The sequence below is a fragment of the Setaria viridis genome, chromosome 6, assembly GCF_005286985.2.
Source record: "Setaria viridis chromosome 6, Setaria_viridis_v4.0, whole genome shotgun sequence".
NCBI lineage: Eukaryota > Viridiplantae > Streptophyta > Magnoliopsida > Poales > Poaceae > Setaria > Setaria viridis.
This window is the reverse complement of record NC_048268.2, coordinates 25,190,492-25,214,444: the sequence shown is the minus strand read 5'-3', so window position 1 is coordinate 25,214,444 and position 23,953 is coordinate 25,190,492. Positions and strand designations below refer to the sequence as shown.

Below are 23,953 nucleotides of genomic sequence, written 5' to 3'. Positions count from 1 at the left end.
TCATTACAATGTTGAAACTAGCCCCTCGGCCTTCTGACTGGCAGCAGTGAGAGGTGGCGCCTGACCTTGTCACCCTCTAGAGACGAACCAAGCAATCCAGCCAATTACATCTCCAAGGGTGCGAGGTATGGCTTGGGCTCTCCACAACCACCATCCAAGGTTCGCACTCCAAATATTCGGAGGCAAGTTTGTGGTAGCTGACTTTCTGCCCACAATTCCTCCTCATAGCAGTGGCAGAATGCATCGCCGTACTAGTCAAACAAGGACCCGACGTAGCGTTCGCCCATCTTTGAGGGTGACCCTAGATATTCGTTGTATTTCAGCCTTCTGTAGGGACTCGACGCACGCGCCCGCTGTTCTGGAGTCCTCCTTGGCAAGGGCGAGCGTGCAGTCGAGCGGGAGGCCGAGGCGGCGCCGTCCTGGTTTGGCCAAACTGGGAGTTCGGCTGAACCCCTAGCAGCGCCTGTCACGCCCCTGCTTCACCCCTTGGGTGGTATGATGGCTAGGGGCTCGACCTCTAGTGCCTGGACCTCCTCCATCGCCAGATTGCCAACAGGGACAATGACATTTGCCTGAGTGATTTCCCGATCGAGATCAGTGGTCAAGCCCAAGTTGGTGAAAGGGATGAGGGCTTTGCCAGCCATGGTGGTAAGTAGAGATTTCCGGTGTGGATCTTGGTGAGTTTGATGGAGATGAGAGTGGAGTGAATGAGGAGAGGAGGTGGTTGAGATTTTAAAAAAGGGACTCCTCTCCTGCAATGTTAAACCCAACGGGACACTGAGGGAGGGGTCAAGGAACGTTGGAGGAGCATCTGCGCGAAGGCTGGGAGGGAGCGGTGCTCAGACTGGTTCGGCCGAACCCTTCTGGGCTTCGTCGGGCCTCCCGTTGCTCGTGTGCGTGCATGCAGCAAAGAGGGAAGCAGAGAGAGTGGGCCCAATCACTATATGTGCCGGGACTTTGGTAAAAGCTAGGATAGAGCTAGGGTCAATGAAATTAACCTTTGCTTAATTTCAGTTGTGGCTAATTAATTTAGGCTTGTTTTATTTTTAGACCATCATCATCAGTCGCGGACCTATGATTTTAGAGTAGGGTATGCCCATTGCAAAAAAATATTTAGACGAATGACATAAAAAGTTCACAAGGGAATCTACCTGCGTGTCTTCGTAGCCCTTTCCCACATTGATTTCAGATCAATATTTTTTGACTTCTCCATTTTTGACTGCCTACAAGGAACCAAATGTCATTTTTGACTTCTTCATGTCAACCGTATGCATCTATAGCAATTGGCAATACATCTATTTTGACACATCTATTTTTGCAACCGTGTGCATCATGTCAACAGATTGAGAGATTGAGCAGTCGATTTCGATTACCTCGCAGTGGGGGGCAGCAGGTAGTCCTGGTGGAGGGGGGGAGCTGGGGAGGGGCCGAGGCCCGGTAGGGGGGGGGGGCAGTCGCCTGGTGGGGCTGCGCCAGCACTGGCGCGCCGCGAGTGCCGAGAGCCAAGAGGCTGCCACATCGTGCGGGACCGTGGGTGGACCTGCTGGTGGAGGCCTAATGGGGTTTGGCGGTAGCGGGCGGCGGGATCTCACCGCGGGGGTTGGGGGGCGCGGCACGGCCGTGCGGCGGATGTGGGTGGACGGGGGCGGCGCGGTGCGTGCGGCTGTGCCTGGCACCTGGTGGCGGTAGCGGACTAGGTCAGGCAGGAGCTCGGGACCTGACCGACTGACGGGCTGAGTATGGTGGTGGGGGGATCAGTGACTAGATGGGCCGATGGGCCGGCCGGCCGGGTGTGGTCTGTGGGCCAGGTTGGTTTGGACGCGAATTGGAGCCCAAAATAGGTGTGAATATCAGTTTTAACACATAAACTATATTATACATGTATATACCTTTAAAAACTACTAAACATTTTCCCAAAAATATTGGGTATGCCTAGGAATACCCAGGCCACAATAGTGGGTCCGCCCCTGATCATCATATTCATGTTCATATTTATTTTTCTGCATGCATTGCATTTTGCCATCATTATAATGTGTTCATCCAAAAAATTTCACTTGCACCTTCATTGCATTCCATTCATGCTTTGCATATGGTTGGCTTGGTTGTTCTTTACGCTTTATGATGAATGATTTCATATCCATGTTAGTGCTTCATATGGGCATTTTCCATTTGCAATCTTGTGTAAAGATGGTGTTTAAACTTGCTTGCAGACCATCATCATTCAGTTTAATAAACCTTGTTAGCTATTCATCTTGTTTTCATGCTGCATTGGTTGGTTTATAAACTTTGCAATGCGCTTTCTTTTTCTTGTGCTATAAAGAATTACTGATCTTGGGATAGACATGGTGTTTTGACCTTGGTTAATTAATCTCTATAGCTATGGAGAAATTCAACAACCTAGCTGTAAACATGGTTTTTAGAACTATGTGTAAATATTGTCTTTGCTTATATGCCTTCCACTCATATGCATATACACATTGCACTCACGTACACCCATTAGGTTTTTATCTTTCTTTTTACTAGACTAATTATGCCACAAGTTAAGAATCTTAGGATGTGGTGTTGGTTGGTGGCAATTGTTTCTACTCCTAATCGTCACCCTAGGGGTAGTATGTGCACTTGAATTGTTTTGCAAGCATAAAGAAGATGCTCTCACAAATAAAAAGAAGATAAATACAAGGGATATGATTCGATGGAAATCAGATTTGGAGGTAATAAAATTCCAATCACCATAGCACAACTAATCTTCTCCCGAGACGAAGTTCTATCGTAACTAAGGTGTGACCAAAGAAAAAAAGCCAACCAGATCGTCAACATGAAGCACACCTCATTAGAACCTTCCAATTCTGCAATGTCTTGTTCTGCACTATCATAAACATCATGCTCGTGCTCCTCATCGTCATTGCCATCACTGGAGATGTTGAGGTACATGTCCACCTAGCTCCCCTCACCCTCGGTGTAGGTTCTTGCAACGTTTGAGCCACTACCGCCAGCAATAATCTGCTCCATTATATACCTTTCATCCTCTTTGGCTCCCATCTTAACTAATAATACAATTAGTTTTACACACATCTAATCATAGAAACATTAAATTAAAAATTGTCTCAAGTAGTACAATAAATGAATATACATGAAACCATACAACAACCATGAAATAAAGGAAATTTATACAAAACTTGTCCTAATTGCCCGTACAATAAACATATACACGTAATTATACATCAACCCTTGTCTACTAGAAAAAGAAAATTGGCAATCTACTAAGTATACACATGATTGAAATATACACATGAAACCATACATTAAATTATAAATATGTATATATGGAATTCATATATACAATAAAACTTGTACAATTTATTACATGAAACTTACATGAAATTAAACATTAAAAAATTCACGCAATTATACAACATGCACCTCTGTCTCTTGTGACGAGGGTGGCCAGCCGGGCAGGCGAGGGGGCTAGGCGCAACGGCGCCGGCGGGGGGTCATGGGGGAGGCGAGGTGGCGGGGACGAGGGGAGGCACGGCCGGCCGGGTTGAAGGGGTGGCTAGGTGGGGTCCCCTTTTTTGTTTTCTAATGTCAATCACCGTCGGCTCCAGTGCCGTTGTTGAAGGGGATGCCCATCACCGCCAACCTTTGACACTGATAGGTCTTTCTGTAGTAGTGTACAACACATTTTTTTTAAATTGGTTCATTTTATTCAAATACTTCCTCTGTCTAGAAATATAAGGTATCCTAGATATTTTAGGACATATTAGCAGGAGAAGCAAAACATGCATGTATCCGCGAGTTAATAGTAGTTGCAAATAATAAGGAACTTATTTTGAGTAATAATCCACCAATCAGTCACCCTGGCGACCAGCCCAATGTGGTGGAGCTGGTGGTATAGCAGCAGTGGTGGCACAGAGCAGGGAAGCGGTGCGACGCGGTTCGACACGCGTGGTGGCTGGCGGCGGCCGCAGGCATGGGGTAGCAGCCCTGGAGCGGTGGCGCGCACCTGAGGTGGTGGCACGGTTCTTGGCTGGCCGCAAGTGAAGGAGGCTGAGAAGCGATGCAAGAAGGCACCCCAGCGACCCTTTTGCGTGGATGCGAAGGCGAGGTTTATGCTTGTGGCGGCCATCGACCATGAAGAAGAGGTGGAGGGAGATTTGTGCTGGCAACCGCCGCCGCTCTATTGGGACCGAGATGGGCGACAAGACACTAGTTGGGTCTGCAGCTGCACATGGTTCAGAGGTAGCGGCGGGAGAGACACTGGAGGCTTGTAGAGGAATGGATGCGGTGCGGCGATCATGCGTTGGGATGCATGATGGCGACCTACTTAGGAGGGGCTCCCTCTTCTTCCTCTTCCTTCCCTTCTCTTCTTTTTTCTTCTACCTAAAAATTTATGGAGGGGCTAAGGGGGGCTCCATTGTTCGAGTGGCGGTAGGAGGACTGGAGCTCTGCCCGCCCCACCCGTTGATCCACCCCTGTCGATAAAGACTTTGCTGGTCTTGTTGCGCCAAGTGATAATTGATGAGGCAAACCCATCGCCCGTATCTTCTTGATGGTCCATTATTGCAATCATCGTCCTGCAGAATTATCTTATGGCATGTGCATTCAAAGTGCCTGGTCTGATCCTCAACCGGTGCATTGGGACTCTTCCGACATGTGTATGCTCTTATTTTAACTAATATTTTATGGTATATGGTAAACTATAGAATTTGTAGTTATTTGGGATGCTCTAAAATGTCTAAGTGTTTAATTTTTTGTAACTACGTGCTTATAGCTTGGTCGTGGATTGGAATCCCACAAACCATGCACACACATATTACTAATGATGCGTGTGTGCGCGAGCCTCCCAGCTGTTTTTCTTTAATTTTTTGGGTGCAAAAAAAGTTACTACCTATTGGTGTTACCAACTGGTAGTAAAGGAGCCCTTTTAGTACCAGTTATTTGACCTGATTCTAGAGAACTCCCTTTAGTACCGACGTAGTGGTACTGATTGCCAAACCGATACTAGAGGGGGTTGGAGATCAGTACTAAAGATCGTTTCTGCAGCAGTGATATATCAGGGGCGCTGCAGATTCTTCGAGTTGTTGCCTTAAGAGAACGCGGGTTTTGCTGTCTAACCTCTAGAAGATATGAAGCTATACATCGCAAGACAAAGAAACAGTCCAACCTGATACAGACAGCAAAATCAGAGCACAAAGCGGCTCAAACAAGCTTGGTGCTACATGCATACTAGAGTGTTGGGCCACACGAAAGACGGGATTTAAAAGAGCAGCAAAAGGAATTGAAATTTATACTGCCTCAAAATATGTTGGAGATACGTGTTAAATTCTACCAGATATAAACATGAGGCATATTACGTAAGTCATTGCTACTGCTATGTAACCCAATTCTAGATTCAAATAGCTAGGCGTAACCATTACATATGCATGTAAACGGTATGTAAAAATAGCATATGCAAAATAGACGTAACCGTACAAAACATCATGTAACCCAGAATAATAAGTATGTAACAATTCTAGATCTTGTGTAACCTACAACTCTATAAGAAACCAATCTAGGACTTACAGATTAGTGCTCCATCCTCATGTAGACTTGCTGCAGGGTTACGTGTTGCAGTGCAGATCGAAGATGAGGCAACGCAGAACATAGTCGATCGAATCGAGCGGTTGCGCAGTTGCGCTACCCAAAAACTTTATTGTTGTCCCTCGTGCAGGCTTCCTGACGGCAATAGCTCGGAGATACCGCTCACCCTCCTCCTCGGTGCACGCCAAGGAGAAGAGCCGGCGAGATCCAGCAGCTCAGTACCACAGCACACTTCACCAGATGGAAAAGGGAGATGGGAAGGAATTCGTGGGTCTCTCACATGTACATGTGTGTTCCTGGACGTCTCCAGAACTTCTTATAGAGAAGACGGTAGCCCTCTGCTAACCGTTTCCCCTACAAAATTGCCCCACTAATTGGCAGTAGTAACCGCCCTATTAACTCAGGATTAAGGTATTGACTGCGTGCTTATCACCTCCAATGACCGTTGTCAAAAGATTACACGCCAACGGCAAAAAGGTTATATCAACTTGACTTGGCAGCACGCTACGTCGCAAGTTTCAAGTCACGCGGTTGGTTACGCGAAAAGAACACAAATATGCGTGCGTGCGTGCGTTGTGTAACCAAGCCCCCTTCTCTCCTTCAGTTACGTATTTAGAGAAGTGAGAGAGCTCTCCTATTTAAGTTGGCTTCGACCAACTCAAACTAGCAGCATGGGACTATAGAATGCCACTGAACTCTTGCTTTGGGATTCCTTAAAAGATATATATTTATACATTTTGCTTTCAGGATTTTAGGTAACTAGATTTAACATTTAGACTAAATGTTAACTAGATTTATATAGTATATATATACTATAGAGTATCTTCATATTCTGCTTGGGTAACTATATTTAATATTTGTACATTAACATTTGTATGTGCAAATGTTACATTTAGTTACCCAAAATCCTGAAAGCAATCTAGATGAAGCGATTCAACTTCCATCGAGTCCTTGAATTCACATTACACATGCTTCGAGAAGCCGATAAGTTATTTCTGTCTTGAAATAATTATTTTAATCGGTTAATTTTCAAGCCGGCTAGCATATAAGAATATATGTGCCAGTGGGGAGTAACACCGGTACATTTAAGCAAGGGTGTTGGTATACAAAAGTACCGGTACGTTTACTTGACCATTCGTGTTGGTTGTCTTCACCGTGCTAGCAATAATGTATGCCTACGATAAGCTGAAAGGGAACTCACAGCAGTAGTCAATTTATACCGAGTATTTAACAATCTTGTACTTATTTGCAAAGGGTCATAGCAAAGGGTCATAGGATAAGATGTATTTATTGGCCAACAAGATGGTACCATACAACAGTAGTCATGCAAAGCACCATATCGAAAGAAGGTAACATCATGATAACCCCTTTGAAACTAGAAGGAAATAAACACAAAACAGATGGCACACTGGCTGGGATATGATACCCAGTTATTGAACAAAACACAAAGGGCAGGTAGCATGGAGTAGTATCTGGAGATGAACACACGTCTGAGTGTGTGGCATCAAGATCACCGACCTTATTGGAATATAAAGAGAGACACAAACAAAAACGTACTACACAAGGCAGCTTTAAGTGGATACGATATCCAATTATTTAGCACAAGGACGATCCAGTTGGATGCATTTGCTTAAGCAACCACGGTGGCAGCGCCAACGTGCACGTTGCAGAAGCTAGAGCAGGCTTGGTCGCAACTCTCAACGGCATCGTTCGCCTCTTCATTTCCCAGAGCTGATAAAATTATATATATATATAAATATATTAGATTATAGGATTCTAGCTGCCGCTAATTAATGATTATTGTTTTCTCCGTCTGAGCAAAAGGTGCTTACCAGCGTTGATGTTGTTGCACACAGACGACGCACACCCCAACTTGCAGAAGTTAAGCACATTAACTTCCTCTTCAATGCAAAACCAATACGTTTCATCAGATGGAAAATACATTAACGACTCAAAACACGAAGAAATCAAGTGAGATAAATTTATTATTTACCAGTGTCCGGGTCAAGGGTGAGGTGGTCGTTAGGGGGCTTGCATTTGTCCCCGCTGATAATTTTGCAGCCTGACAGTTTTGCACACGTTGGACGGGATGTACCCGTGATACGGCAGGCATTGTAGATATTTCTTGCAGTAATGGATGGGCAGCAGCTCTTAGCTTCCACTTGTATCTGCCCTATAACTAGACACAGTAAGAGAACAGCGAGGATTAAGTTCTTCATACCATTGCCGGCTAGTGCCATGTTCTTCATCATACTATGATTGTGTCTTGGCCAGGGAGAGAAGCTCGTGTGTAGTCAGGATTAATTGTGAGCACAACAAGAGCTAGCATGGCATCTATTTATAGGCTAGGGACTGGACGAGCAGAGTAGATTATTTGCAGCGTCCGTACTTGTTTACCGTGGGCCAGACATTTCATGCGTGCCCTTGTGCACATACCAAACGAATAGCATTATTAAATACTATGTACTGTGTGGTGCCACAACCATAGGTTAAGGACCTGCTTGGTTTCACATGCTTATGCATAAGCAACTTAAAATAAGCAAATAAGTTGCTTATGAAACCAATCACTCTTGCTTATGAGGTTGCTTATTATAAGCAAATAAGCAACTCTTGGGCTGCTTATGGTTGCTCATGGGGACTAAAAGGTGCACTTTACACCTCCTGCCCTCATTCAATGCACCCTACCCCCCCTCTCTCTCCCCCCCTCCCCTGTCACCACTCACCAGCTCCCCTTCCTCCGCGCCACCCGCCGCCGCCGGCCTCCGCACCACCTGCCGCCGCTCCCACCCGCCGCTCCCGCCCGCCGCCCGCCTCCGCACAGACCCGTCGGATTTACAAGAGCGGCCGCATCGAGCGCCCGCTCGTGCCGCCGCCGGTCGGGCCCAGCCTGGACGCCGCCACGGGCGTCGACTCCAGGGACGTCGACCTCGGCTCCTGCTCCGTCCGCCTCTACCTGCCACCCCAGGCCGCGGCCGCGGCCGCCGACGGCAAGACGAAGCTGCCCGTGGTGGTGTACGTCCACGGCGGCGGCTTCGTGGCGGAGTCCGCGACGTCGCCGCACTACCATCGCTTCCTCAACGCGCTCGCCGCCGCGCGCCCGACGCTCGGCATCTCCGTCGAGTACCGCCTCGCGCCCGAGCACCCGCTCCCGGTGGGCTACGACGACTGCCTCGCCGCGCCCTAGCACCTGGCGTGCGAGCGCGTGCTGGTGTGCGCCGCCGCTCCCGCCCCACCGCCGCCCTGGCCAGCTGCTGCTGCTCCCTGCCCGCCGTCGGCCCCCGGGATCGGACGTGTGCAGGAAGAAGAAGGGTGGGGAGGCAAATTGGAGGGGTAGCAACACATGGGGCAAATTTGACAATGTCCAACTCATTCAATGCTCATAAGCAAGGGTATCCAAACAGTTTAGACTAAAAATAAGCAACTTCAAATAAGCAACTTTAAGCAACTTTAAGTTGCTTATAATAAGCAACTCAAACCAAACAGGCCCTAAGCATTTAGGTCATGGCACATCAGAGTTTGTCCAAACAGTATAATAACCTCCATGCATGTCCATATCGTGAAAATGTGTTGCACGTGCTTGCAAGAGATGAACAGAGGGCATAGTTAATCCTGGATTAGAAATACAAGTGGGCCATTTAATTTATCTTGATCGAAAGGCCCGCATTTCGTTGGACTTGTATTCGTAGGGTTATATATAAAAGTGAATGGAAAGGATATTGTGACCCTGTATGGATGCATTGATGCTCCCAATCTTACTAGCTTGTCTATTATATCTCAGCTAGTCAGCTTAACTAATGACTGCTCATGAGATTTTCACCGCAAGGTAAAATAAATTTCCACACAACCCTCCAGGGATTAGTACACTAGGGATTCCATGATTGTTGATAGGGATTGCATGACAATGAAGATTGTCATGTGGCATATGTCAATATTAATCCTGATGGTCCCTTCCTTGTATCCATTAGTCCCTCCCGGTCATCCTTGTACGCATCCAAAGGTGACCTGTATACTAGTCCAAATATATGCGTGTCCATATCCTAAAAATGTGTTGCACGTTTCTAGTCTGGACAAATACTGGTAAGAGATCACAAGTGCAAATAATTAATCATGGATTCGACATGCAAGCTAGTGTGCCATGTGTCCAGCTGAATGGCTCGCGTGACATTGAAGTAGGTAGTCATATGGAAACATAGAAGAGTTTGTAAATAGTATGACCTCTGTACAAATGCATTCAAGCACCCACATTCCTAGTATCTTGTCTGTTGACTCTCAGCTAGTCATCTTGAATAGTGAAACATTCTTGGAATTCAAAATATTTTTTTTGTTACATTTCTCTTTTGCCTCCTTTAGTAATGCGTTATGCAACCGGTACCCAAGACCGAGGCTTTTAGTCTCCATTTTGATATATAGCACTGGTTGCAGCATCCAATACTGAAGGGGATTTCCCAATTGGTGCTAAAGGTGCATTCTATAGTAGTGGAGGGAAGACTCTGATGATTTAGTGTCAGAAGGAACAAGCTCAGCTGTCGTCGCTGGTCGAGGAGAAGGCCGCATTAGTAACCAGAAATGGCTCCAACTTAGCGACCACCGACTATTTGTTGGTGGCCACAATTATATTTATTCATTTATTATAATATTTTTAAGAAATATTTTCAAGGAATAATCTTGGTGTATTGTATTATACTTTAACCATACATGTAATTGTATGTCTAACTATGATTTTGTTCATCCAACATTTTGTGCTAATTGCTATCACCTAAATTAAATGGATATCCAAGTAGAATTTTGAACTCGCATTCAACCACATGTGGATCCGAATTTGCATTTGACTAAAAACCTGCTAAAAGGTGCTATCCAAATCTGATTCCCTGTGAATCCAATCCGATTCCGTCTTACGCATGACCTCATTTTACGTGAACAGTCTACCTCGGAAAGCAGAGTACATTGCACCAAGGGTTTCAGAGTATGAGGTTGATAAATTCTTGAAATATTTCAACTATGTATAACAAATCATTGTGCGCAGGCCGCCCAGCAAATTATTACAAGTTCCCTGTAGCTCTCAACAAGTCTCTTGAATATAGTCCTGCTCATATTAGTGTAGCTCAATTAGCTTTCAACTGAATACAGAGATCACATGTCCGTCATCAATTTCTCCTTGGTCTGCTCCATGGATAAAATTATCAGATTTGCCTTTGTGATGAATATACGTGTCACTAGATTTGTGTTATCCATGTATGTGTCCCTCTTCTTGGCGTATCCAAGGCAAGACATGCAAGTCTCTATGACATGTTTGTCTCTTGCCATTCTTTCTGGCAATGCTCATGTATTTTCTGAAGAAAACAGATCACTTGAGACATGCATGCAAATAGGCACGGGGTATTCTTCTGCATATATGCTGTCACTACTCCCAAGATGGTGTGGTCCATGTATCTGTATCTCTTCTTGGCGGTTCCACGGCAACCTAGGGTAAGTCGTGTATCACGTCCTGCCTCCTTGGTCTGTCTCTCCATGACATGTTTGCAGTGATGTGGTCCACGAAATATCTTATCCACTTACTTTTTTCTTTGCGTAATGAGATGAATTAATAATTTGCAAAAATTAGTTCAACAGCTTCACCGAGAATGTACAGATAATTTCAAGTTCACTAAGGGAAACATGCGTGATGCCGAGTGCCAGGGTCACTCCGCGAAACCCCAAAAACACTCGACAAAGCGTTTGCCGAGTGTAACACTCGGCAAACGACACACGGCAAAAATCTTGACGGCAAACACTGGTTCGCCGAGTGTTTTGTGTCGGGCACTCGGCAAAGACTTTGCCGAGTGCCCAGAAAACACTTGGCGAACAATTATTGAAAAAATAAAAAAAAATCATGCATGCTCTGCCACCTGCTCCGCCGCCGCGGCCGCCGCCGCCACCATCCTCTCCTCTTCTCTTCTCTTCAGGCCCCGGCGCCGGCGGATCCGGTGGAGGGGACGGGCGGGCGGCGGATCCGGGGGCCGGGGGGGCGGCGGTGGATCCGGGGGCCGGGGGCCGGGCGCCGGGCGGGCGGCGGCGGATCCGGGCGGGCGGCGGCGGATCAGGGGGCCAGGGGCCGGGCGCCGGGCAGGCGGCGGCGGATCCGGGGGCGCCGTGCGCCGGGCGGCGGGCGGCGGCTGATCCGGGGGCCGGGGGCCGGGCGGGCGGCGGCGAATCCGGGGGCGCCGGGCGGCCGGCGGCGGCGGATCCGGGGGCCGGGCGCCGGGCGGGCGGCGGCGGATTCGGGAGCGCCGGGCGGCGGCGGGGGGCGCTGGGCGGCATGCCGGGCGGCGGGCGGCGGCGGGGGTTTCGGGCGGCGGCGAGAGGGAGAGAGGAGGGAGAGAGGAGGGAGTGAGGGGAGTGAGAGTGAGGGGGGCCGGGAGAGTGAGGGGGCCGGGCACATATTCTTGAGCGGCCGGGCATTAATTCGCCGAGTGTCCCAGGGGTAACACTCGGTGAAGGCTGCTTTGCCGAGTGTCTACAATAGGACACTCGGCAAAGTTATTTTAAAAAAAATTTAAAAAATATCAAACAATTTTAAAAAATTGTCAAAAATTTACATGAAATAATTGTTGGAGGTATGCCCTAGAGGCAATCATAGAGATGATGATATTCCATTTGTATCCATGATTTGTATGTTGTGTTCATTGAATATCCATTGAAGGCTACTTGAATTGATTTGCAATTATGTGAATTGTATGTGAAACTCTTTACTTGTATGGTTATTCTAAAGTTGTCCCTAGTCGGAGTTCATGTGAGGACACACATGAATATTAGACTAGCACATGTATTAGTTGATGACTATGTTTCACAAGTCATGGACATGGAGATGTTGAACTAATAATGTGGACACATGTGGAGACATGTGCTGGGACTGACCCAACACGAGAAGTAGTTCTCTCTTTAAACAACATATACGCTTTGTCCTTAGACCTGAGATTGTCGCATGTATTCTAGATGTGGATCGACCTACTTAGGGGCTATCAAATGCTACGCCGTAACAGGGTAGTTATAAAGGTAGTTTTCGGGTTTGTCAAGAAGCATGCTATGAGACATGGTCAATCAAGATGGGATTTGCCCCTCTCTGATTGAGAGTGATATCTCTGGGCCCCTCGAGTGATCGGATCCGAAAATGCATGGCCATGCTACGTACGGTTAAGAGTTAACCTACAAAGGGATTCCGAATCACAGGATTGAGAAAGAGCGGTCGGCTTGAAGCTAGACCAAATATCGTGAGGCAAAGGGAATAGCATGTATATTATGTTGTGATGGTTCATCTGATATGATCTTCGTGTGTGTATAGGAGTTGGCACGTCTTGCTAGAGGCCGCTACCGACTATTGGGCCGAGTAGGAGTACTCGGGCCATGTCTATACGTATCCGAACCCATAGGGTCACACACTTAAGGGGCTGGAAGCCCAATTCGGATCTGATCCGAGTTGGATTAGGTTTAGAAGTACTAATGGGCCTCGGATCCAGAGGCCCGTCAGGAACCTCTATAAATAGAGGGGTGGGGGCGCCCTAGGGTTTACATCTTTTTGGCGAAACACACCTGCGGCGCCTCCCACGCCCTCGCCTATTGCAACTCGCGGATCTAGCAGTCCGGTTTGCGACGCTTCCTCCCTGCACGTGTGGATACCTTGGAGGTGTTGGGCCTGCAGCACTTGGATGAGCCGCCGACGAGCCGCCGACGAGTTAAGTGATACACGTAATTCCAGTTGCAGTGAGCGAAGATCAATATGATTGGTCGAATCGAAATCCAGGATCATACGCCAGGCGCATTAGATGTGCAATAGTAGATGGGATCTACTGCCGGGGTCGGAATTTTTGCCGTATGCGTATGCTTCGGTAAATCAGCCGTAACTTTTCGGTACGATCTCGGATCGGGGCGAATTTTATATGAAAATTGATCTACAGAAAAAGTTACACATGAAATTCAACCGCTTTGCCGTTTTCGGCAAAATTAGATTTCCCAAATTCGGCTTGGAAGATGGAGTTTCGGGCCTTCGAAGTTTGGAACGTTAGGACGCCTAACTCTGTTTTGCAGGATGTATGTATGTATCTTGTGATCAGTATGGCCCCCTTGTGTATGTGATGCATGTGTGTAACTCATTCGTGACCTGCGTGTCGCGCGTACGGCAACACGGCAGGAGCCATATGTGTTGTCACTTTATTGTATTTAATGGTCTGCGTACCAATCTGTGATGATCCAAGCAACTATGTAATCTTCATTACTAGATTCTTTACTAGCTATTAGGTGTAATAGCATGTTCTAGTTCTTGGAGGACTCCTCACCAGGAGGATGGCGCACATGGAACATGGAGATGGAGATCACCATGGTGAACAGGTTCTATGGAGATGGAGATCACCATATAAAAACGGGCCATACTGTGTCACAGCTGTGTGAATGCTATTCTGTTTATGTTTTACTTTCTGCATGCTGTGATGTTAGAAGTAGAACGATCCCTCACAAAAAATTTAAGTTAGTATGCCCTCCCAACTAAAACTTGCACCGTCCCATGTCTTGTACAATTAGTGGTGGGTCTATGAAATTAGGGTGCCACTAGTTTTCCTTGACTAGACGGGTTTGTGTCGGACACTTACACGCATAAGGGTTGGTTTGCTTAACGAGGTCATCTTAACGGTTAAGGACCTTGGGGCATAATGGTTGGGCGCCGAGACATGGAGATGTCACCCAACAACAGGAGTCATATGTGATATGATTAGCAAAAGTTGCTTACCGATCTACCTCGTTTGCTAGCGGTGATGCTAAAGCTCACTAGTAGACTTGTTAGTTGTGGATCCTGAATCACTAAGTTTCAATAGAGGGATATTGATTTTAGTGGGAGTAGATTCTGTTAAAATAGTTTAATGTAATTTGCTCTATCATGGATACGTTTGTCTTAGTGTATTTTGCATTACTTTTGTTGTAGATTAAATGGCACCTAGCAACACCACCACATCGTTTGCTTTGCGCTCGGTCCTTGAGAAGGACAAGTTGAATGGAACAAACTACTCGGATTGGATCCGTAACCTGAGAATTGTTCTCAGGGCCGATAAAAAGGAAGATGTTCTAGATACCCCACTACCACCAGTACCTGCTGATGATGCATCTGCTGCCGTTAAGGCTGCTTACAAGAAGGCATTTGATGCTAATCTTGAGGTAAGCTGCCTTATGCTTGCTTGCATGGAACCCGAGCTGCAGATGCAGTTCGAAACAAATCATGAGGCACACGATATGATCGTGGCGCTCAAGGACATGTTCCAGACACAGGCTAGGACTGAAAGGTTCAATGTGTCCAAAGCTTTTCTGGAGTGCAAGCTAGCAGAAGACGCAGCAGTAGGACCACATGTAATCAACATGGTTGGTTACACTCAGCGATTGGAGAAGCTGGGCTTCCCAATGGGCAAAGAGTTGGCCACTGACTTCATTCTTTCATCTCTTCCGCCTAGCTATGGGAACTTCATCTCGAACTACCATATGCATGGGACGGAGAAGGGTTTGAATGAACTGTGTGGTATGCTCAAGACAGCAGAGGTAGACATCAAGAAAAGCGCTTGTACTAGCCATGTGATGGCTATACAGAACAAGCCTAGCTTTAAGAAGAAGGGCAATTCTTGGAAGAAGAAGGGCAAGGCTGGAATTTCCAAGCCAAACCCAGCGAGCGCCCAAGGTTAAAGCTGGACCTGGACCTGCTCCAGACAAAGAGTGCTTTTACTGTCATGAACTTGGTCACTGGAAGAGAAACTGCAAGCAGTACCTAGCTTCGTTGAAGAATGGAGGAAGTAAGAGTACTTCTACCTCAGGTACGCTTGTTGTTAATGTCATAGACAACATATTTCTCGCTGATACAATTATTAATTCTTGGGTATTTGATACCGGATCGGTTGCTCATATTTGCAATTCGATGCAGGGAATGATAAGAAGTAGAAGCGTGGAAAGAGGAGAAGTTGATTTCCGCGTGGGCAATAATGCAAGAGTTGCTGCGTTGACCGTCGGGACGATGCAACTCCACCTCCCGTCAGCATTTATTATGGAGTTGAATAATTGTTATTTTGTTCCTAGTTTAAGTCGAAACATTTTGTCTCCTTCATGCTTGATGAAGGATGGTTATTCATTTGCGAGTGAAAACAATGGTTGTGTGATCTCTAAGAATAATATGTTTATGGCTTTTGCACCCATTGTGAATGGATTATTTGTTTTAAATCTTGATGGTTCACCTGTCTGTAATGTAAGTGCTAAAAGGCCTCGGCCTAATGATTTGAGTCCTACCTACTTGTGGCATTGTCGTTTGGGTCATATAAGTGAAAAACGCATGAAGAAGCTCCATTCTGATGGACTTCTAACTTCGTTTGATTTTGAATCATACGAGACATGTGAGGCTTGCTTGCTAGGCAAGATGACCAAGACGTCTTTCACAGGATTTCCTGAGAGAGCAGTAGACTTGTTGGAACTCGTACATAGTGATGTATGCGGACCAATGAGCACGACGGCTAGAGGAGGATTCCAATACTTCATATCTTTCACTGATGATTTTAGTAGATATGGCTATGTCTACTTGATGAGGCACAAGTCTGAAACCTTTGAAAAGTTCAAGGATTTTCAGAATGAAGTTGAAAATTAGCGTGTCAAGAAAATTAAGGCCTTACAATCTGATCGTGGAGGCGAGTATTTGAGCCACAAGTTTAGCAATCATCTAAAGAGTTGCGGAATTGTTCCACAACTTACGCCGCCTGGATCACCTCAGAGAAACGGTGTGTCCGAGCGACGTAATCGATCTTTGTTAGACATGGTTCGATCAATGATGAGCCAGTCGGACCTACCGTTGTCATTTTGGGGATACGCTCTAGAAACAGCAGCTTTCACACTTAATAGGGTACCATCTAAATCCGTAGTTAAGACACCATATGAGATATGGACTGGAAAGGTTCCTAGTTTGTCTTTTCTAAAGATTTGGGGATGTGATGTGTTTGTCAAGCGACTTCAGTCGGACAAGATCGCACCCAAGTCGGATAAGTGCATTTTCGTGGGATATCCAAAGGAAACTTTGGGATATTATTTTTACAACTGATCAGAAGGCAAAGTGTTTGTCGCTCGGAACGGGGTTTTCCTAGAGAAAGAGTTTCTCAAAGGAGAAAAGAGTGGAAAGACAGTGCATCTTGAAGAAGTTCAAGATGAGCCGATCGGGCAAGAATCAATGAGTGATGCTAACGTAGCAGAACAAGTTGAGATACCCATGGCAAGAGAAGCACCGCCACAACCACGAAGGTCGGCAAGGCTCCGCGAAATGCAGGAAATATTATTGTTGGACAATGATGAGCCTGTGACATATGCAGAAGCAATGATGGACCCAGACTCCGAAAAATGGCAGAATGCCATGCAATCCGAAATAGAGTCCATGGGAGACAATCAAGTTTGGCTGCATATTTCGATTATGAGATATGGCAGATGGATGTCAAGACAGCTTTCCTGAATGGAAACCTAACTGAGGACGTGTATATGATACAGTCCAAGGGTTTTGTCGATCCGAAAAATGCTGGAAAGGTATGCAAGCTTCAGAGATCCATTTATTGATTGAAGCAAGCATCTAGGAGTTGGAACATTCGTTTTGATGAAGTGGTCAAAGGGTTTGACTTCACCAAGAACGAAGAAGAGTCTTGTGTTTACAAGAAGGTTAGTGGGAGCTCTGTAGTATTTCTAATCTTATATGTGGATGACATATTACTGATTGGAAATAACATTCCTATGCTTGAGTCCATAAAGACTTCACTGAAAAATAGTTTTTCGATGAAGGACTTAGGGGAAGCGGCATATATTCTGGGCATTAAGATCTATAGAGATAGATCGAGAAGGCTTATAGGTTTAAGCCAAGATACTTACATTGACAAAGTGTTGAAGCGGTTCAGCATGGAAGGGTTCTTGCCTATGTCACATGGCATACATCTCAGCAAGACTCAGTGTCCTTCGACTGCTGATGAGCGGGATCACATGAGTAGAGTGTCATATGCCTCGGCTATTGGATCTATCATGTATGCAATGATAAGTACTCGCCCAGATGTTTCATATGTGCTAAGTATGACAAGCAGACACCAATCTGATCCAGGTGAGAGTCACTGAACAGCGGTGAAAAACATTCTTAAGTACTTGAGAAGGACTAAAGATATATTCCTCGTCTATGGAGGTGAGGAGGAGCTCGTTGTAACAGGTTACACCGATGCTAGTTTCCAAACCGACAGAGATGATTCAAAGTCACAAACAGGATTTGTGTTCACGCTAAATGGTGGTGCTGTTAGTTGGAAGAGTTCCAAGCAGGAGACGGTGGCCGATTCTACGACAGAAGCCGAGTACATCGCGGCTTCGGAAGCCGCGAAGGAAGGTGTTTGGATAAGGAATTTCCTCATTGAGCTTGGTGTGTTCCCGAATGGGTCCAGCCCATTGAATCTCTACTGTGATAACAATGGGGCAATTGCGCAAGCAAAGGAGCCAAGGAACCACCAGAAGAACAAACATGTAATGCGGCGATTTCATCTCATTCGAGACTTCGTTAACCGGGGTGAGATCAAGATATGCAAAATACACACGGATCTGAACATTTCTGATCCGTTGACAAAACCACTCCCGCAGGCTAAGCATGATGCGCATGTAAGAGCTATGGGTATTAGGTACCTTCTAGATTGACTCTAGTGCAAGTGGGAGACTGTTGGAGGTATGCCCTAGAGGCAATCATAGAGATGATGATATTCCATTTGTATCCATGATTTGTATGTTGTGTTCATTGAATATCCATTGAAGGCTACTTGAATTGATTTGCAATTATGTGAATTGTATGTGAAACTCTTTACTTGTATGGTTATTCTAAAGTTGTCCCTAGTCGGAGTTCATGTGAGGACACACATGAATATTAGACTAGCACATGTATTAGTTGATGACTATGTTTCACAAGTCATGGACATGGAGATGTTGAACTAATAATGTGGACACATGTGGAGACATGTGCTGGGACTGACCCAACACGAGAAGTAGTTCTCTCTTTAAACAACATATACGCTTTGTCCTTAGACCTGAAATTGTCGCATGTATTCTAGATGTGGATCGACCTACTTAGGAGCTATCAAACACTACGCCGTAACAGGGAAGTTATAAAGGTAGTTTTTAGGTTTGTCAAGAAGCATGCTATGAGACATGGTCAATCAAGATGGGATTTGCCCCTCTCTGATTGAGAGTGATATCTCTGGGCCCCTCGAGTGATCAGATCCGAAAATGCATGGCCATGCTACGTACGGTTAAGAGTTAACCTACAAAGGGATTCCGAATCACAGGACTGAGAAAGAGCGGTCGGCTTGAAGCTAGACCAAATATCGTGAGGCAAAGGGAATAGCATGTATATTATGTTGTGATGGTTCGTCTGATATGATCTTCGTGTGCGTATAGGAGTTGGCACGTCTTGCTAGAGGCCGCTACCGACTATTGGGCCGAGTAGGAGTACTCGGGCCATGTCTATACGTATCCGAACTTATAGGGTCACACACTTAAGGGGCTGGAAGCCCAATTCGGATCTGATCCGAGTTGGATTAGGTTTAGAAGTACTAATGGGCCTCGGATCCAGAGGCCCGTCAGGAACCTCTATAAATAGAGGGGTGGGGGCGCCCTAGGGTTTACACCTTTTTGGCGAAACACACCTGCCGCGCCTCCCACGCCCTCGCCTGTTGCAACTCGTGGATCTAGCAGTCCGGCTTGCGACGCTTCCTCCCTGCACGTGTGGATACCTTGGAGGTGTTGCGCCTGCAGCACTTGGACGAGCCGCCGACGAGCCGTCGACGAGCCACGACAAGCCAACGACGAGCCGCGGTACCGGAGGCGATCTTGCTGCACGTGGACGAGCTGCTGAGGAGCTGCTGGACGTGATCGACTATGTACGACTACGTTGATCGACTACATACGACTACGTGATCGTCTTCACTGCATCGACGCATATCTACATCTTCCGCACCAGTAGTGCGTCGAGTGGTAATCCCGTGATCCTTATACGACAGTTCTTCTTGGTTATACGCGGTAGAATATCAGAATTGCGATAGTGTAGCCTACCTCGTATTCCAACAATAATATATATTCTCTATTCACTGTACAAAAAGTTTTGTAGTCCAATCAAAACTAGACCATTTCTAGTCCCTCCCGGTCATCCTTGTACGCATCCAAAGGTGACCTGTATACTAGTCCAAATATATGCGTGTCCATATCCTAAAAATGTGTTGCACGTTTCTAGTCTGGACAAATACTGGTAAGAGATCACAAGTGGAAATAATTAATCATGGATTCGACATGCAAGCTAGTGTGCCATGTGTCCAGCTGAATGGCTCGCGTGACATTGAAGTAGGTAGTCATATGGAAACATAGAAGAGTTTGTAAATAGTATGACCTCTGTACAAATGCATTCAAGCACCCACATTCCTAGTATCTTGTCTGTTGACTCTCAGCTAGTCATCTTGAATAGTGAAACATTCTTGGAATTCAAAATATTTTTTTTGTTACATTTCTCTTTTGCCTCCTTTAGTAATGCGTTATGCAACCGGTACCCAAGACCGAGGCTTTTAGTCTCCATTTTGATATATAGCACTGGTTGCAGCATCCAATACTGAAGGGGATTTCCCAATTGGTGCTAAAGGTGCATTCTATAGTAGTGGAGGGAAGACTCTGATGATTTAGTGTCAGAAGGAACAAGCTCAGCTGTCGTCGCTGGTCGAGGAGAAGGCCGCATTAGTAACCAGAAATGGCTCCAACTTAGCGACCACCGACTATTTGTTGGTGGCCACAATTATATTTATTCATTTATTATAATATTTTTAAGAAATATTTTCAAGGAATAATCTTGGTGTATTGTATTATACTTTAACCATACATGTAATTGTATGTCTAACTATGATTTTGTTCATCCAACATTTTGTGCTAATTGCTATCACCTAAATTAAATGGATATCCAAGTAGAATTTTGAACTCGCATTCAACCACATGTGGATCCGAATTTGCATTTGACTAAAAACCTGCTAAAAGGTGCTATCCAAATCTGATTCCCTGTGAATCCAATCCGATTCCGTCTTACGCATGACCTCATTTTACGTGAACAGTCTACCTCGGAAAGCAGAGTACATTGCACCAAGGGTTTCAGAGTATGAGGTTGATAAATTCTTGAAATATTTCAACTATGTATAACAAATCATTGTGCGCAGGCCGCCCAGCAAATTATTACAAGTTCCCTGTAGCTCTCAACAAGTCTCTTGAATATAGTCCTGCTCATATTAGTGTAGCTCAATTAGCTTTCAACTGAATACAGAGATCACATGTCCGTCATCAATTTCTCCTTGGTCTGCTCCATGGATAAAATTATCAGATTTGCCTTTGTGATGAATATACGTGTCACTAGATTTGTGTTATCCATGTATGTGTCCCTCTTCTTGGCGTATCCAAGGCAAGACATGCAAGTCTCTATGACATGTTTGTCTCTTGCCATTCTTTCTGGCAATGCTCATGTATTTTCTGAAGAAAACAGATCACTTGAGACATGCATGCAAATAGGCACGGGGTATTCTTCTGCATATATGCTGTCACTACTCCCAAGATGGTGTGGTCCATGTATCTGTATCTCTTCTTGGCGGTTCCACGGCAACCTAGGGTAAGTCGTGTATCACGTCCTGCCTCCTTGGTCTGTCTCTCCATGACATGTTTGCAGTGATGTGGTCCACGAAATATCTTATCCACTTACTTTTTTCTTTACGTAATGAGATGAATTAATAATTTGCAAAAATTAGTTCAACAGCTTCACCGAGAATGTACAGATAATTTCAAGTTGTTGATCAATATATGATTACTACTCTATATTTCAAATATTAGATCCAACATTTTGTAAAGAGTATTTTAGCATTCTATGCAAGGACAATAAAACAAATAATTGTGCACAGGCGGCCCAGCAAATTATGTCAAGTTCCCTGTAGCTGTCATGTCTGTTGAAGATAGGCCTGCCCATATTATAGTGCCTCAATTAGCTCTCAAGTGAAAACAAAGACCACAATTTGACCATGGATAAACTGACCAGCTTTGCTTGTGTGATGAATATACGTTTCACCATATTGGTGTGATCCATGTATCTGTCGCTCTTATTGGCGTATCCAGGGCAATCTTGGCAGGCCGTGTATCACGTTTGCTCTACCTCCTTGCTAGCTTGGTCAGCCTCTTTCATTATTTGTGGCAATACTCATGGATTTTATGGGGAAGAAAACAGATCACTACAGACAAGCTAACAGGTTCCGGGTATTCTTGTGCGTGCTGTCACTACTCGCTTGATGGTGGTCCATGTATCCGTCTCTCTTCTTGATGTTTTCATGGTACGGCGTAGGTATATTATTTATAGCGATTCTGGAAGCTCTAAAGTGGCTAAATTAATGTTTGTTGTAACTAGGTGCTCAAGGCATGGTAATGGTAACTAAGTGTTCATGTACAGTAAAATCCAATGTTTTTAATGCGGTTACCCAAACCTTGACCCCTGTCTTTGTTCTAAACACACATTTGGTTCTAGTAATTCAATGTGTTTAGTCCTCAACCGGTGCATTCGGACTCTTCCACATGCGTATGTGCTTATTGTAACTAATATTTTTATGATATATGGTAAACTATGTTATTAACATGTAGTCATGGGATGCTTTAAAATGGCAGCAACAGCACCTTGTAGAGCTTGCATCACTATGTAAGAAACCCACATTAGCGATGGCTCTAAAGCTCAATACTGATGGTAGATTTTTGCGTTACTAAATTATCATAACTAATGCTACAACATTAGTGACGCATTATAATTACCCTTCACCAATGACTCTCACGGTGACATGTTTTTTTAAAACACGTCACCAATGATTTGCCATTGAGATAACGCGTTTTAACACGTCACCAATGTCAAGTCATTGATAACATGTTTTGCTAAAACACGTCACTATAGCACACTTTATGTAGCAAGTAGCTGGTGAAGCTCAAAATTGGCTTCACTGGCTTTTTCTGTCCCCTAGTTCATTTTGTGTTCATGTAGACCTATTTGGAATACAGGAATGGAAAAAAATGCATGAAAGAGCAACGCATGTAGAAAACAGACGAAAGGAAAAAAAAACATAGGAAATGTTACAAGGTGGTGCTTGTATTGGTGGAATAAAAACGGAGGAACCAGCTGGTATTGTTGAAAAGAATAGAACATTTCTACAGCCACCGTATGTTTAAGTCGTGAATGATAGGTTGGCCCAAAGAACTGGCCTGGTCGAGAACCTGCAAAAATAGCGACACTACGGGAAACAGTAAAGTTGCCGAGTGTTTTCTATTTGCCGAGTGCTTTATCTCGGGCACTCGGCAAAGGAATATACAGTGATGGCAAGGGAGGTTCACGGGCCAGACTTCGATTCAAGCTCTGAGGATATTGATGGAGAAATCGTGATGAGGGTGGGAGGAGGCAAGAAGCATGGCCGATATTGGATTGGCGACGGCGTAATCAACACGGCCTCTACTGCCACTCTCTCCCAGATCCAAGCAAGGAGCACGGACTCGAGCCCGGCGATACGGCTACGACCAACCATTGGACAGTTCCAGATGGAGGCTCTCCAGGTTCTTTCTCTTCCATTCATTGTTCGTTGGTTGCTATACTTTAGCTTTGCATTGTAACATTGCAATGAAATATTGTAGGCCCAGGTGGAAGCAGCAAGGAAGCAACAAGAGGAGATGGCGGCGAGGATGGAGCAGATGGTTCAGCGGAGGTTAGAGGCCGAGCGGCAGAGGATGGAGGAAGAAAATCGGATGAGGATGGACCAGATGTTCCAGTACATGCAGAATTTTGCTTCGAGCATGGGTCAATCTTTGCCACCGCCATCGATGCTGTTCCCTCCGCCTCAGCCACCCACAACTACTCCTGTGAGTCATTTGACACATTGTGCTTAAGATTGAATACTTTAATTTTGACAACTTTAGATGTTAGCTCAGAATGTCCTATCCTATGTGCAGAATCAATCGGCGGCTTCGAATAATGAAGACCAAGATTTGTCGCAGTGGTCTCCTTGGCCTCCATGGATTTAGACATTGCATTTGTGACTTGAACTTGGATGAAACTTAGTTGTGACTTGAACTTGGATTTATGGCTTGTTTCATGCTTACTTTGGATTATGTCTGTGATATTTATGAATAATGCTTGTAATGGTGATTGTGAATTATGCCTGTGATTGTTTATTATAAATGCCTATGATGATGTCTATTGTGAATTGAGAGGGGTCCGTTATACATGACAAAACGGGTAAAAAGGGGGGTACTATCCACTTTGCTGAGTGTTTTGGCTTTAACC

The 23,953-nt window shown here is 45.4% G+C and overlaps 2 protein-coding genes and 1 long non-coding RNA gene across 3 annotated transcripts; 2 read left to right on the top strand and 1 right to left on the bottom strand.

Moving 5' to 3' along the window:
* Window positions 1-6,852: 6,852 nt before the first annotated feature.
* Window positions 6,853-7,899, bottom strand: LOC117862120 (uncharacterized). The gene is made up of 3 exons (XR_011898516.1): window positions 7,574-7,899; window positions 7,413-7,481; window positions 6,853-7,311 (listed from the first exon to the last, which is right to left on the bottom strand). It is a non-coding gene; the product is annotated as an uncharacterized lncRNA (long non-coding RNA).
* Window positions 7,900-8,365: 466 nt separating this feature from the next.
* Window positions 8,366-9,307, top strand: LOC117861837 (probable carboxylesterase 13; the record flags this gene model as incomplete). Its single annotated transcript, XM_034745369.2, has 1 exon — window positions 8,366-9,307. A coding segment is annotated over one exon (399 nt), but the record flags the coding sequence as incomplete, so codon positions are not given.
* Window positions 9,308-19,271: 9,964 nt separating this feature from the next.
* Window positions 19,272-23,815, top strand: LOC140223150 (uncharacterized). Its single transcript, XM_072294675.1, has 3 exons — window positions 19,272-23,226; window positions 23,305-23,529; window positions 23,620-23,815. The coding sequence occupies exons 1-3, from the start codon at window positions 22,993-22,995 to the stop codon at window positions 23,689-23,691; spliced, it is 531 nt and encodes a 176-aa protein (XP_072150776.1). The 5' UTR covers window positions 19,272-22,992; the 3' UTR covers window positions 23,692-23,815.
* The last annotated feature ends 138 nt before the right edge of the window (window positions 23,816-23,953 follow it).